General features: G+C 34.4%; 1 protein-coding gene across 1 annotated transcript in view; it reads right to left on the bottom strand.

Annotated features, from left to right (window-relative positions):
• Nucleotides 1-17,715, bottom strand: part of LOC127866866 (sacsin-like) — a 61,148-nt gene that overhangs the window by 25,655 nt on the left and 17,778 nt on the right. Inside the window, 4 exon segments of the mRNA XM_052407689.1 lie at nt 1,155-1,302; nt 1,540-1,656; nt 2,020-2,201; nt 15,963-16,058. Of these exon segments, the coding sequence (XP_052263649.1) occupies nt 1,155-1,302; nt 1,540-1,656; nt 2,020-2,201; nt 15,963-15,966 (451 nt within the window). The 5' untranslated portion in view covers nt 15,967-16,058.

The following is a 17,715-nucleotide window of genomic DNA, read 5'->3' as shown; positions in this document are numbered from 1 at the left end:
TGCACATGTGAAGTATCAAGCAAATCGGTCAATTTGTTGACGAGTTATGTATCGGAAACGATTTTCACACTTAGTGTGATTGTGATCTTGACCTTTAACCTAGTAACCCCAATTTCAATAGAGGTCATCTACTGTCAAAGACCAATGCACATGTGAAGTATCAAGCTAATCGGTCAATTCGTTGGCGAGTTATTAATCGGAAACGAACTGGTCTACCGACATTCAGACTGGTCTACGGACAGACAGCCAGCAAAACAATTTACACCTTCTTCTTCGAAGAGGGGCATAATAATACATTGTCCATCTAACGTTGAAGCGAGCATCAATTCGTCAGTTAGTAATGTTTACCTTAATATTGCGTTTATCTGTTGAGCGGGCCACTTCGTCAAACAATACGTTTAACGTCTTAAACCAGCCTAGATGTTTTTGAAACCAATCTATGATTTGCAAATTTTCACCATGACAAAAGTGACCGTAAATTTAAGCATGATAAGGTGAATTGAACAAATTTTGTAGAGGAACGCAAATAGTAGAGGAAATGATGACTTGGGGAACTGCGGTTTTGAAGAAGATTTTAAAATTTTAATTTTCAAATTTTCATTTTACAATCGTTTGAAGCTCTGTATGCCTATATATGCGGCGGACCAGTAAGATTAATAAAAAACTTTGAATGCAGGTTATCCAATGTTCGACAGTGCCTGCGAACTTTCGTAAATCTTCCGAACGGTTTAGGGGATGAAGTTTTGATGAACAATTTACGCACGTCGCACATTGGACAAAATTCAATCACAAAAGCTCAACATCAGCATGTTTTGCTCAGTTGAGGTAAAATATGCGGAGAAGGCATAAATTGATTAATGTAACACTGCAAAATTATTCGCTAAAACACCAAAGTGATAGATTGCATTTACAAAGCGTTCATGAAACGGTTCAATTACTAATGATTGCAAAAGGTAAGTTACGCGAATTAATTGTCTGGTAATTTTCTGTACAATAAAAATAAATACTGCACTCTTGGAGAGAAACACATGTATTGTCAACCCTAAAAAAATAGTGCTCTGCGCACATTTGTTTTCGTATTGCCTCAAGTGGACAAACACATGTCTCTTAAATAATGTGATATTCATATACATTTAAGTTGACGATTAAAATACCTGTGATGTGAAACACAGATTTGAAACCGAGTCCGAATCTCCCGACTTTCAGTCTGTCATTCTCCTTGACGCTGCTGTACACCATAACTATTCCACGCCAATCCTCTTCGGTAAACTCGGCGTCGTTGTAAACACATAACGCTGGTGCCTACGTCAAGAATACCCCATGTAAAAGGCAATTTGAATGCGTTTATGTCAGAAAATAACGGGGATTACGGAAATAAAAAGGCATATACTAAGATAATAATAAAATGCAATGTCCATACTATGTACACTGCTAATCACTGATCCAAACAGTATATTATAAAATCACATGTCATTGTCTGTAAATTAATTGAGATGAAATGCATTTCATAAAACTTCCCAGTATATAAGCAGTGACTACCTGGAAGAATTTTGTAAAAACGTGTGTTTCACCAGAAACATCTCTGTTAATTCTTCGACTGTCGAGAAGAAATTTGATTGCATTTGCCCCTGCGTCATCTGCATTTTGAATCAGTTCCTTAAACAGAGGACATCAAGAGAGGTTAACAACAAATGTGAACAACAAAATTGTACCACAAACAGACCGAGTTTTAGTGTACCACGTTATAATATGGAATTTGGCGAAACACGTGTATGTAAGTCATTGTGCATAACATTACAGTCTGTGTTTATAAAGAATGTATTTAATTAAGGTAAACATTTGTTTATCCTAATCATGTATACCTTAATTTAAAAACATGTACCTGTATGTTCGTTTTTGTGATGTAACAAGAGTTTCCCATGTGATGACATATCTTGATTTATCATATACTAAATTTGATTGATTTGGAAGACTTTGTTATCAATTAATCAAAACATTTAAATAACAACACAAACTTACTTTCAGTATTTGACCACCGTCAGGGTATTCTGCTAATATTCCCTTCAACTGTTTGGTCAAAGGAGGTTGAACCATGCAGTAGTAATCTGGTCCTTTCTTCTTCTTTTTTGGACCCGAGCCATGTGCTTCACACGGGTCGGACATTTTTCGTTTGAGCACGACTTTTCGTTCAGTAGATGATTCTTAAAACAACAACAAGACCAGATAAAGACGAATTTGATTAGTTTATCCAATTTAGGGTAAGCGTATATAGAATTACCTATGCTTTAGTATGCAACATAAATGCTTTTACAATACATAATGTTTCTATAAATAGTAATATTATTACGTCATGTGTTGACCGTTACTCGGCATAGCTAGGCCATATAATATATATGCCTTCGGATGAGTTTAGTATATTTGGAAAGAATCCGATCGGTTGACGTCAACTATACAAATTGAAGTGCACAAATTGAAGTCTGAGCCAACAGTGATTGATAAAAGTAAGCAACACACAAACTTAAAATCTTAGTATCAATTAAAAGTACAAACATTTGGGCTTGTAAACGAGTCTTCAAACAAAATTTAATAAAAGACACGCATATCTCGATGAAAACTGTAAACACATGTTCTAACAATAACGAGAGGGTGATATTGGCAATTTCTGGCTCACCTGAGTTCATCTTTACCAATTGTTTAAGACTTTACCTGTTGATTTATTTTTGACCGCACCTGACCCATGATTCGAACATGACCTTCATATTATCATGATTATCACTAACACCAGGTTTCATCAAAGCTGATGATTAAATGAAGCCTCTAGAGTGATAAACACGTTTTTATTTTGAAATATGACCTGGGGACCGTTTCTTAAAACCACGTACGTTCAAAAATCATGCGTAAGTGCAAAACGTTCAATTAGTAGCGTTTCTATAAACTTCGTAAAGTTACGTTTACCGTATTTTTGCACGTAAAGTTACGGGTGCTCAAAGGCTCACGTAACTCAGTAATTTAGCGTAAATATGGCGGCGTATGCACCGATATTTCGGAGAACCGAACGGAGACTACGAAATCTACGAGCGCAACATCATTTTAGTTAATTTAAACCTTTATCTATATTAAGATCTTGGTAGGGCATGGGAAGATACTGTAACGGAAATCCTGCGTTGATTGTGCAGGATCTATTGTGTACGATTGTGGATTGGAGTTTTGCTAAAAGAGAACATTTTACATGTTCGAATCGATTGTTGTTATGATTTGTTCGATTTTCCTTTTGACAATTCATTCAACTTTCGTTTTAAACAAGGCTTTATCCAACACAAGACGCCAAGTTGAACTCAACGAATGTGGCGTTTGCTGAGTGATAGAATTGATTCCGGGATAAGTCTATTGCCATCGGTTTGCCATCGAAGTATTCGCATTACCAGCGTGAATAAGCGATCGCTTCGCTCACGTGACCAAGATATTAGAAAACCACTAGCAGACGACGCGCTGTATATTTTCCTTAAGTTGTGAAATAACGCTGCGTATTTACACAGTTTTAAAAGCACACATATTATATAAACCAAAATCGTATTAGCCTCAATAAACACGACTATAGAGTACGAATTAAGATTAAGCGTACATGTCAGGCTTCGAAATATGTTGACTATAGAGAAATCGAGCGTGAATCACGTTACTGTTACATATAATTAAATAATGTTTCGTATCAACAAGAGTCAAATTTTAATTTATAAAATATAAATAAAAACAATAGCAAATTAACCCGCGTTTTGTTGCATTGCCATAATAGTTCCGATATGCATTTAAGATTTTAATAAAGTGAACAGTATATTCTAATCCATGAATGAAAGTTAGATATACAGAATACCTTTCTAATATTTATATAATAGCGTAAATCGTACCTCTAGTTTCACTGCTAATATGATTTTCAATTTCTCCCGAGCTACCTTAACTTGCGATTTGGATCAATAATAAAACACACACGTAACTGGCTAAAGGTAAAACTGCGATTCATGCGATTTGCCAATCCAAAGTTTGCCAATACATAATGTATTGAATTGTAACATAATGGTCTTATTATGTGCAAAGATGCGTAGGCATTCACAATAAGTTGAAAGGATTGAAAAGAAATAGTGTTGAATTTCAAGGATCTAAATGCAGCTCTTTTATACGATGAATACAAAAAGCTGGCGGAAATAAACTGCAAGATATTACAACGTTGTAGATTCAAATATAAGGGAACATACCTTAACAAAGTATTGTTCATTGAACGATTGTATTCCCTTCGTAACAGCACAGTATAATTTGTATCTGAGGACTTCGCGATTTATTATTTTAATTTCAACATCAAGTTTAACTACTTAATACCAGCAGTATAATATAAATGCAACTATTTACAAAAACGTAGATTACTGTATACAATTTTAATTGATATGTCAACAGCGCTTCTTATAAATGTGTATACGGTTGTCACTTGATTGTTGAATTTGGCACATTTACAGTTTAAGCAGAAGTTCTGCATCAAGATCCATTTCATTGGAAATAATATCATGCATATATCATTTTGTCAAAACTGCGTAAAATAAAATATACTGCAGAGACTATGAGATACAACCTGTCGACATGTTAGCTAAGTTGAGTTAGATTGGTCTTTGTCAGCTCTGGTACTACTTGAAAGTTCCCTGGGTACTATTATGTATGCTACAATATACCCTGGGTACAGAAAATATACTTAAACATACCCAGGAATACTTAGGCTAAATCTGCTGTTGATGGCTCTATTTTCAAATTAAAAATGTTTCTGTTTACATTCTATGAAATGGCCTCCGCGATGATATTATCGAAACTCGTACTCAAAAAAGCATATTAAGTTAGGTTTTGTTCAAAGAGGATTTTGTTTCGTATTTGAAAGTGCGTTTGATGACATCAGATTTTAGGCAGGAATACAACTCTGTACCCAGGGTACATTGAAGTGTACTTAAGAGTACCCCGGGTACTTTTAAGTAGTACGGGGCCAACAATGACCAATCAAGCTTCAGTTGTTTAAGCGCTGCAATTATTAACTGGAAGTAAAGGTCAAGGCTCACACACTTGGCTAACTTTGCGCAATGGTTATTGTAACAACTTAAACTTAAGTTATCTGAATATTAATAATGGCTAATTTTAAAGTAGGTTTGAAAAGTTTTCACTGTTGAAGTAAATTTACTGAAAACATGTATTGAAATGTACCAAATATGTCATTTTATACAAAAACTGTCAAAACACTATGACTTTTAAACCAATTAGGTTTGTTTTTGGTAAGTTACAGTTGTAATATGCTCAAAGTTGTATTTTTAGCGAGGCTGTTTTCGGAGAGAGAAAACCCGAGCTATTGTCATAACCAGCTAGTTGTCCAACGTCTGCCCGTCCGCTGTAGGCAATGTGCTAAAACCTTAACATTTGGCTCTAAACTCAAAGTGCTTCCACCTTCATCTTTGAAACTTCATATGTTGATGCACTTTGATGAGTTCTAAACGCCACACCTATTTTGGGTCACTAGGTTATAGGTCAATGTCACTGTGACCTCTACACAAATATAAAATTCTGACAAGCTTTCACAGCACAGCGTGGCACCAGATATGCGGTGCTCTTGTTTATTATCAGATGTCATCGGTAATCAATCATATTAATATCATATTGATGGCAAAACTTTGTTGTTGCTGTATGCTTTACAATCATTTTTTCTGAGTTTTTAGGTTTTTTACAAAGAAATTTTAGAACACAAACCATGGGGACAATACAAAATCATTTCATTTTGTTTTATATATGGTATATCAACATTCAAAACCTTTAATATTGTTATTATAAATGCAGTTGCCATGAAGAAGAAGTGTCAAATTTTAACTAAGGTCATTGTTAATCTTTACTGTCTGAATTATTTAATTACTAATTTTAAGATTATTTTTTTAGTTTCCTATAAACCATATGGACACATTAAATGCAGTTTCATTGATATGTTCAAATAAAATTGTTATGTCCTAAGAAGTTATTTAGAACCTTTTTCTTCATAGGTGGTCACACAGATTGACAATCAGTTTTTTTCCAATATCTTTGAACACATTTCTTTAAACTCTTTACTGTGTTTTTGTACATACTGTAATGTCCATTTATACCATTTAAATTTCTATAATAATGCTGTAAACATTGCAAAACCCACTTCATTTTATCTTATATTGTGAAAAGCAATGCTGCAAATTTTCTTTTTTTTTACATTCAGTTATTATATACCTTTTTTGTTGGGAAATATTAGAATAAGGTATACTGTCTTTGTTATAATAAGTAAATGTATTTTTTTAATGTTTTAAAACCATTAACTTGTACAAATAAATAAGAAACATAAAATAGACAATGTTTGTGTTGTGAAGAGCATTTACTACCATTGCAATCAAATAATTTAAATAATACCATTTTGTTTCTTCACTTTTAACACCATAGTTATGCATAATATTCACATTAAGTTATTTGTCAAAAACATAACTTATAAGACAATATAAATTCAAAAGAAGTTGTTTGTTTTGCACTAAATAAAGCTTTTTGCGGACATGTATGGTGTCAGTGTATGTGTTCAAAAATCAATTGAAAAAAAAACCCATTAAAGATTTGAACTGAATAAAACAACATATTTAACATATTCTCATAATTATGTATCTTTCCCAAACACATGAAAAAACATTTGAATAGCACAATTTTTACTGATTTAAAAAAAAATGTAATAGAAATTTAATATCAAGTATAGGGACACATATTTTTTAATAGCATAATTATAAGGAATTTGCAAGAATAAATTTTGTCATCCTGACATGATTCAACCAGTAAAATTTAACTTCATAAAAATAGGAATATTTAAAAATGGTTTGCTTTCTCCCTGTGTTTTGTTCATATGTACATTAAGCCAGATGTGTAAAACTTGTCCATGAATTTAAATTGATGCATTAGTTTCCATTAGTGAATGGCATTATGTTTAAGTATATTATGAGTGACTGAACTTTTTCACAAATATTTCAGTCATTGTGTTGGTAAAGCATGTAAAGTGATTCAGGTTTACGCAAGTGCCCGCTTGTCATACCAATTACCCCATACCAATGACCCAGGATGGATCCCAATTTCTCAAATTTTGTATTTAGAACTAATCACAACTGGTACATACCCTGACATATATTTTACCAATCCATGCATGTTTTTTAAATATTGAACAAAAAATATAATATAATTATATATGTGAAGATGCATACTTTATGATAATTGCAAATGCCTATTGTCTCAAATTAATAGAAGCATTCATGGACAATGTTAATTTATCACAGAAAAAAGATTCTCATTTTAAATGAATTTATGAGTAAAAATCTGTTGTTTTTTTTTAAATATTTTGCACACAAGTATAAATATAAACATGGTAAAAACATGATGTTGATTGTTATAAAATTATCTAGAAGTGCGACAAGTGAATACAAGCTACAGAGTTTGTTAATTCTTCTAAAACCATACTGTACTACTGTACATTATCATTGATCATTAAATGAAAATTAAAAAAATACTACCTTCTTTACAGAGGCCATTGCTGATGTTCTTCTTATTATAGGACATTCCATTTGTAATTCAGTGACGCACTAAACATAATCAAAGATACCCTTCCAGTAAATTGAATTCCTGTCAGGAAACTCCTTGATTATGTTTCTGTAAATTCAGATGTGTAAGCTACAATACACATGCCTGTCTTCTCAGTATTATCCATCCATTTTTTTCCAGTGTGCTCCAGCGATTTCAGTTTGAAATATATCTGACTAACCTTCGTAAAAGATTTTCTTCAGTAAGAATCATCACTTCTGTTTTAACAAAGAGCATATCCAGCACAACAAAGAATAGCCACACTTAATTTTAAAAGAATCAACAGATTGAACTTTTTTTTACAGTTGACCCCTTTTTTCGTCGCAATTTCGCAAACAAGGGAAAGAATTTTGCTCTTTATAATGTACTTCTTAATGATAAATGTATAAATATTTAGTCTACCGAAAGTTTGTTCGAGAAAGCAAATTAAATCTACTTTATGAATTTCTTCAAATGTTCTCTATAAGGTCCGCGCAATCACCAGACTTCTGTTTAGAGATTATTCAAACATAGCAACTAAGTTTTACGCTACGTTCGGTTTATAGAAACGCACTTACGCATTCAGAAAAGCGTACGTAACTTTATACGTACGTACATTTTCGTCCGTAAAGTTACGCATTGTACCAGAAACGGCCCCATGGTGATCTAGATATTCAACGCATCAGAACCAAATTCAAACTTGGCCTAGATTCTGTCAACATTCTGACCAAGCTGTCCAGATAAACATTTTTGCTAAATTTGATCATGCATCATATATGTGGTCTCTAGAGTTGTTAAAGCTTTTTATAGATTTGACCTGGTAACCTAATTTTTGGATGCACTGGACCCAGATTCGACCTTTGGCATAGATATTGGCATAATGAAGATCGGAAATACATATGGCATCTTAAGTGATAGCCAGTTTTTTTAATGTGTTGACCTAATTGAGACATCCATCGATACGCACTTTCATTAGCTTTTCTTCTAACGATTTATGTTCATTGAACATAAATCAAAATGTAGGGCTGTATGGAATGCATATAATTATGACCATGGATGAATAATGTTTAAATGCTTATTCGATGCTTATTTATTTTTAAATATTTTACTTTTAAATGACTTAAAAAACTTTAAAAAATCCTGCAAGTCCATCTTAAACTAGTTTTTATGATCAAATTATTACATCACATGAGATACGCCGAAAAATTACTTAATAAGTTGAATGAACACGGGTAGGGTGACAAACTAACAAAAGTATAATATGTATCATGTAATAAAAATAGTAAAATTTGTAGTTTAAACAATAACAAAAGAAAGAGATGGGCCGTTATTGACGTCCGCCCAAACTCTGCCTGATGGCATTGTCTAAATATGAGTTCATTATGTTTTATTTAAATAAAAATAGCAAAATATTATTGTTCTGCACACAACATTCAGTTATGTCAATTTCACAACATGACAGCATGGCTAGATGTTTAATGTCAGACGTCGTATTCAGAGTGTAGTCAACGTACACTATTGACCGTATGTATATGTGGACAATATATAGGCAAAGATGAAATCTGATTAAAGTATGTTCAAAAACTAGGTCAGTGAGTCAAATATTGACCCAAAAAATTATACCATTCGTGTAGTCTCATTCATGACTCATTTTTGCTGTTACTTGACCAGCATGTTAACCTCTTCGAATCCACGGGAAGTGCGGTCAAAAACTAGGTTACCAGAACTATTCTTAAATAACAACCATGTAACCAGTTTCGAAACAACCTTAATCACTCACTCTTGATAGCTAGAATGCTTTTTTTTACGAAATCAAGGCCGATTCCAAAAACTTGAACAAGCGCTGTAAAAAACTACGTCACAAGATCAAATCTCAGAAAATCAATGGCACAATTGTAGAAGCCTCATGTATGACTCTATCTTTATACAATTTAAAAAAGTGTATCTTAACAATACCTAGACCAAGTTCGACTCTGGGTAAAGTGGTGCGAAACACTGGTCAGATCTTAGAAACACCTTAAATCCTTAATATGTCGTCTGTTGCCTAATGATAATGAATCTTATTTGGAACGTTTGTCTTGACCGCATCCAAGCCATGGTTTAAATTCTGTCATGTAAATTAAACAAGAGTGTCACGATGGCTCTTAAGCACTCGATTGTGTTCACGGACACCAATTCTTCAACCTTTGTTGAAGAATTGAACTGATTGTAGGCACGAACTAAGTAAGAAACTAGAAATGGCGCGGCAGAGGCCGACGCGTATCCCCACGCCGCATGTTTGACCCAGGTGCGCCCCAGGGTTGGTAATGGGGCCATGCATATTTGAGATTTACCGTATTGTCATAAGAGAAGTTCAGTATCAATTAGACGTGAATCGGTGTAGAAATGAAGAAATTATAGTAAAAGACAATATTGGGTGGGTGTGGCCTATTATGGGCGGTGCGCCCCAGGGTTGGTAATGGGGCCATACATAGTTGAGATTGACCGTATTGTCATAAGAGATGTTCAGTATCAATTTGAAGTAAATCGGTGTAGAAATGAAGAAATTATAGTAAAAGGCAATTTTGGGTGGACGTGGCCTATGTGGGCGGGGCGCCCCAGGGTTGGTTATGGCGCCATGCATAGTTGAGATTGACTGTATTGTCATAAAAGAGGTTCAGTATCAATTTGAAGTGAATCGGTGTAGAAATTAAGAAATAATAGTAAAAGGCTATTTTGGGTGGGCGTGGCCTATGTTGGCGGGGCGCCCCAGGGTTGGTTATGGGGCCATGCATAGTTGAGATTAACTGTTTTGTCATAAGAGAGGTTCAGTATCAATTTGAAGTGAATCGGTGTAGAAATGAAGAAATTATAGTAAAAGGCAATTTTGGATGGGCGTGGCCTATGTGGGCGGGGCGCCGCAGGGTTGGTAATGGGGCCATGCATAGCTGAGATTGACCGTATTGTCATAAGAGAGGTTCAGTATCAATTTGAAGTGAATCGGTGTAGAAATGAAGAAATTATAGTAAAAGGCAATTTTGAGTGGACGTGGCCTATGTGGGCGTGGCCTATGTGGGCGGGGTGCCCCAGGGTTGGTAATGGGGCCATGCATAGCTGAGATTGACCGTATTGTCATAAGAGGGGTTCAGTATAAATTTGAAGTGAATCGGTGTAGAAATGAAGAAATTATAGTAAAAGGCAATTTTGGGTGGGCGTGGCCTATGTGGCCGGGGCGCCCCAGGGTTGGTAATGGGGCCATGCATAGTTGAGATTTACCGTATTGTCATAAGAGAGGCTCAGTATCAATTTGGAGTAAATCGGTGCAGAAATGAAGAAGTTAATGTAAAATAACATTAAAAAATGAGTGAAAATCTCTGACCCGGCCCCGCCCCAACCCCCATAACTTTTGACCCAGGGGTCAGATCAAAATTCCGTCACTGTCACCGTTGCACATATGCTCATAGCTACCATGTATGTAAGTTTCAAGGTTCTAGTGCTAATAGTGTAGGAGGAGCAGGTGGCCAGGACGGACGGACGGACAGACGCACATCACCACAATATCCCCACTTTTTCTTCGAAAAGCGTGGGGATAAAAATAGTGTACCGGTAGACCTAAAGGAACAAGACATTTGTGCATACGATGCCTTAACATTCAACGTTTGTCTTAAAACTCAGATTATGTCAAAAACTATGTTAATAAAGCCGAAATAGACTTTTAACCTCGAAGTGTGACCATATTCTTTGAGGTAATCAGAGAGTTGATACATGTGATACTCTGTCTCCTCATGCTTGTTATTTGTGGCGAATTGTCTAAGAATTGAATGATGCACAATAAAGTTACTGACTGGATGGACAAGCTGTTTTATAGCCTAATTGACCTTCGCTCCTTACGTGTGACCCTCATCTCTGACAAGGGTTTTGCCAACAAAATATTGTTTCCTCACGATTGTCATAATTTTATGTTCTCTTTACACTCGCAACATCGTCTTATAATGACAAATCAGTAAAACAAAATCCACCTATATTGGAAAAATTATGGCTTGGATAGCAGAGCACTTCAAGCTGTTTAATGTAAATATTTGACTTTTGACCTCTAAGGGTGTACTTGACCTTTGAAGTAGGTAGACGGTCGTTAAACACGAAATGCCATATCCTCATGGTTATCATATGGTATAAGTTATCTTAAAATAGCATGATGAATAACAAAGATACAGTCCGAATAAGCTGCTTTATGGTCAATGTTGATCCCTTAATTGTGCCCTTGGTCTTTTAGGTAGGGAGAGCAGTAATGCGACAGCTCGTCGTATGATAAAACTGCATATATTGTGAGTTATTTAATAATCAGTTTTTCACAAAGTATGGTAGAGAAAGGAATGTTCAACCTGTTTAATGGCATCATTTGACCTTTTACCGCCAAGTGTACCGTTTCGTAGAAAGACGGTTGTAACAACCAATGCCGTCCCCTAATGGTTGTCAAATGGTGTAAGTTAACGTACAAAAGCATGATGCATAATAAAGTTACAGTCTGTAACTGTTTCATGACCCATGTTGATCAGATAACTCTTCAGCGTGATCTTGACCTTTAAGTATGAGAGATACGTTTTATCCGCGATTTGTCGTCTTTCGGTGGATTGCATTTGTGCTGATTTATTTAAAAATCAATCAAAATATGACGAAGTGTTGGTACAAAAAGGAATTTACAAGCTGTTTTATCACAAAATTTGTCTTTGTGTCCTCTACGTATGATCTTGATCTATGAGGTATGGAGATGGTTGTTAAACGCGACATATCGTAGTATGACGATTATGTGTGCGAAGTCAGAGGGTGTAATCACATTACTAACAAGATGGCGACGTCCATGCCGAGACAGGTATTTTTCGCCCCCCCCCCCTCCATTTTATAACTTGTAATGATTGTTTATATGTCGCTCACTTTTCCACCATATCAGCAAGAAAAGAATAAGCGTTTATTTCGTATTTCGTTATACGATATAAACGCTTATCACTTTCTTACTGATTTGGCTGAAAAATTAGCGGCATTTTAACAATTAAAACAAGTAAAAAAGGGTATAAAGCGATAAAAAACCCTGTCTCGGCATGGACGTCGCCATCTTGTTTGTCGCGTGATTATCCCTTCTGGACGTTATTTCAAAATCCCTCGATGCAGAAGACATGGCTGAGGCAGTATTTGCATCAAAGACACATAGACAGAGATCAGGTGACTGACAATGCTACTGCTATAAGCCTCCTTCTTTGTAAGGGGAAATTGGAATTATTAAACCTTTAATAACAATAACATATACATACATGAAAAAAAATAATTATACTGAACTATCATAAATAACATTGTAGTCAAAGGGGAGTAACTTTTCGAATCTTATATTCAATATAAATATAGAATAGTCTCAAATGTTAATAACCGTAAATTCTGATTATTGTAGTAGCAATATTTTACCTGGTTTCATGCTTTTGGACGCAAATGACCCAGATTCAAAGTCAAACCAGATATAGTTAAGATAAACATCATGACCAAGTTTCATCAATATTGTGTCATAATTGTGTCATCAAGAGAGGTAAAAAGATTGTACTAAGAATTGACCTGGTGAGGCAGGTTTTGGACGCACGTGATTAAGATTTGAACTCGTGGAGAATTTTAAGATAAACATTCCGACCAAGTGTCATCAAGATCGAGTCATAAATGTTGCCTCTAGAGTGGCATTACTTTTTTTTTTAACTGATTTCACCCAATGACCCAGTTTTTGGACGCACGTAACCCAGATTCAAACTCGACCTAGATATTGTTAAAATAAACATTCTGACTAAGTTTCATCCAAACTGAATCATAAATTTGGCCTCTTGGGTTTGTTAAAAAAAAGTAAGATTTTACCCAGTGATCTAATTTTTTGACGCATTTGACCCAGATTCAAACGCGTTATAGACATTTTGAAAAACATTCTGACCATGTTTCATCAAGATCGAGTCATAAATATGGCCTATAGAAGAGTATCTTGGTTTAATTGAGATTTGACCAGGTGACCAGGTGACATAGTGATTCAAATTGAGTCTAGACGTTGCCATGATTCTTATTCTGAACATGTTTCTATAAGATTGTGACATAAGTGTGGTCTTTGGAGGGGTAACAAGATGTTTCTAAGAGAAATTTGACATAGTAATTAATTTTTCGGACAATCGTTACCCAGGCTCAAACTCGGCCTAGATATTGTCCAGATAAACATTCCTACTACGTTTTCAGAATGATTTGGTAAAAAGGCATCAAGAGAGACACACAGATAAAAGCTTTATGTTCAGGTGAACTAAAACCGATATTATTGCTGCTTGCTAAGTACACTATGCGTACAATTTGGAAGATGCCTATGATCACGCGATATATACCTTCGATATGCCCCTTTAAGCGAGAATATGATTGTCTTACTTTGTTTTTCAAAACAGATACAACGTTAATGAATTAAAAATAAAAGTTAATAAATAGAGAATAATAGGTTAGTGTTGATTATAGATCAGGTTTATCATGCGCGGCTTAGAAAACAAAAAGCACGAGCCTTGGCGAGTGCATTTTCGTTTTCGTGACGAGCATGATAAACCTGATCTATAATCAACACTAACCTATTATTCTATTCATCCCACTTTTTATTTTGTAAACCTTTTTGTTTAAAGAAAATTAGGTTGACTGGATAATTTCGCTGGATTTATGACGTCATTTCGTCGAAATATTGACGTCATTTCCTGCCGTTGATTATAGATGATATTTAATCAACGGGGCTTTAATCAACCGAATTCGCTGTAAAAGTGGGATAAACAAAATTGAGCATTACGTTATTTCACTCCTGGAGAGTAGGTCATGTTATAATACTTCTTATAACACGGGTGTTATTACACTAGTAATATAACTGTGAAATGACGTCATTTTTTTACGAAATGACGTCATTATTCCAGCGAATTTCTTCGATTAAACTCTTTTACAATGTGAACAAACGGTGAAAAGAGCATTAAATAAAAAGAAAATGTGTTGATCATGTTATAAATAGAATCGTAGATTCGTGGTCATTTTGTATTTAATTTATTAAACTCGTCATCTAAATAAAGATAAAAAACTCGGCAAGCCTCGTTTTTATCTTTATTTAGATGAGTTGTTTAATAAATTCAATACAACACGACCACTCATGCAAGATCTTATATGTACCAACACATAAAACGGAGGTTGCGTTCTATTCAATCGCAAATAATTTTCTTCTGTCCAGCAGAAAACTCATTAATGTACATTAGACGACTTGAACACTATTGGGACATCCGTAATAATCTTTTAAGATTTTTTCATACAAAAATAACACCATTTGGGTTCTGCAAAAACACGACTGAACGTGTCGGTATCGGTGCACAAATGTGCGTTATAATGTCGTTGAATTAAACAATATTTAATTTAATACCATTTTAATATTGTTAATGAAATGTGTATAACACTCCTCGCTCATATTCATATCATGGTTAAAGATTGACGGAATAAAATATTTATATTTATTTATTTGAGATCGTGTATACTTTAAAGAAAAACGTGTGTCCATTTAAGTGTCAGTGAAAATGAAATTTACCCTATTCAAAAATCAATTACGGGAACAAAAAGGCAAAGTAGATTAATAACCACTCCACGCAAAGCTGTATTAAAATAGATCTTACCAGTGGATAGCTATGTGATCTGTAATAAATGACCATGTTGGGCTCAGAGATTTTCAACAAAATAACGACCATGCTAAGAAATCTTAAGTACTGTTTTATCAATGTTAAGAAGAATAAATCGTTACATTTACCCTAAACCTAGCCGAGATCACAAGCAGATTGAAAGTATAGACTTATATAGGCCTCTTTATTCTTTAATAAGTTTTATTTAAATGCTTTGTGGAAAACCTGCTGAGCAAAAACAATTCTTGAAGTTTGTCAAGGAGGCTTAAAAAAATATTCCAAAATATTCCAATTGTGTTGAAAAGGTACGTTTGTAAGAGATGTTGAAGTTTCATTAAGGTGTTTGTAGATACAATATACAAGAGAGAACACACTACAGCCAAAGGCCAAACGAGCATTTTAAATAGATAAAGAAAAATACAAACTACTGGACCAAATTTCATTTCTGTCGGTTTTGCAAAATTATAGATGATATGAAATAAAATCAATAAAAATGTCGTTATAGCTACCTCGGATTTAATAATACTGTTAATCCTGCACAAGAAAAAAACAATACGTATAACAACGATTTGAACATGTGAATCATAATTCCGACTTACAATATTTGTGGGTTTAAACATAAATAAATACACGTTTGAAGTTAAAGTTTTAAATATGTCCGCATACCCATCTTAAATTTGGTTTGTGCCGCTTTGTCCCGATGGACCTAATGTTCATTGTCCCCGCTGCTTAGAAAATACGCTTAGCAGTATGGGCTGTAATCTGAAATAATAATTTAAAATTGTTAGCAAAGTGAACCATCTGCGTTGCTCGGCTGAATCGTTAATCGATACGAAATTGTAATTAACTTACAGTGATTATATATATATATATATCTGAGAATTAAGTCCTACAACTGCTCTGTAAAAAAAAATTATTCGCTGGATACAAAGAGATTCTGTATTCTGAAACCAGTGAGGCATGCGTATACAGGAGCTGACTGTGTTAAATGAGGTTAGTTGGAACTGACTTCCAAAATGGCGTCGTTTTCGAGATATTCGCCAAGAAGTAGCGTGTATTTTCACCCGGTAAGCCACTTTATATTGATGAATACGCCCTTTTGGCGCTACGGTTTGTGCTTACCTCGGTTTTTTGTTTCAAAATCTTAGCCGTCGGAATTAAAAAGTTCTTAAAGGAAAACCGTCCACAAATTTATTGTTTGCTTACTTTAGATTCGAAGTTTTTGATGTACTTATATCATTTTCTCTTATAATAAACAGTATTTGCGCATGTTTACAGTAAAATATAACATAAATAACGATTATTTTCTTTTCTTGACGCGTTTTAGCTCTATTAATTCATGCAATGCGCACATGACTAAGAGTCGTAAACATTGTAGACATTGTTGAAATTAACAACGAGGTTAATCAAGATTGGATGATATCATATGGCGTCTAGATTAGCAAAGAGTTATTAGATGACAACGCACGACACTAGACGCCGGACAGGGTGACCACAAGAGCACTACATGATGACCTAAAATAGCTTTAATAGTTGTTAAACTATTTGACATAACTTACAATTATCTAAGTCAAAAGGTGCATACATTTGTCCAAAATACAAAAAATATTTCATGAGGGTAGATTATGAAGGTTTATTTTACCTGTTGTATTAATTGTTGGTCATGATGTATACACCTATGATAGTATTCAAAACAGATATTGGACTTTAACCAAAAGAATTGGACTTCAAAAATAGATATTGGGCTTTATCCACGTCCTTTTTCACACATTTCACTGTAGGTGATTTTGTGTGCAGAGCCAGTTTAAAGGTACTTGATCACATATTTTCGTATTTTAAAAAAAACGTTAGTATATCTATTTACAACAAAAGCTTGTATTCCAACTAATCAAAGTATTATAAAATCAAGAAATCATTAGCCTTCATCGCGATTACAACGCGGGTCTATAAAAGCAAAAACGAACGCGCAAACATTTGACATTTTACTTGTTCACGTCTTGTTAAAAAGCCACTTATTACGTACCAATGCGCAGCGTTTTGCTTTAATATTTTTACATAGATGTCCAAAACGAAAAAATATGTTAATTTTTAATAATCTATATTCCTGAGGATTAAATATCATTTCTCGTATTTATATTCAATGCATATGTACACTTTCATTTTTCGAAGCCATGACACACTTTTAGATATTTTCATTTTGCCAATGTGTGAAAAGGTCTCTTTAACTCTAATGCCATAATGATCTAGCTATCACTGTAAAACAACAACAAATACAAACCGCTTTTATAACCCACTTATGCAGGAACATGTTTTTTATTTACAAAATGTCCATGAAATCCAAAACAAGGACTTCCATCTTAATCAAATGTGTCTCATGTTGTTTTAAAACATTTATAACATATCATCAAAATTGAATATT

Source organism: Dreissena polymorpha, chromosome 2, assembly GCF_020536995.1.
Source record: "Dreissena polymorpha isolate Duluth1 chromosome 2, UMN_Dpol_1.0, whole genome shotgun sequence".
Classification (NCBI taxonomy): domain Eukaryota; kingdom Metazoa; phylum Mollusca; class Bivalvia; order Myida; family Dreissenidae; genus Dreissena; species Dreissena polymorpha.
This window is presented reverse-complemented; position numbering and strand designations above follow the sequence as displayed.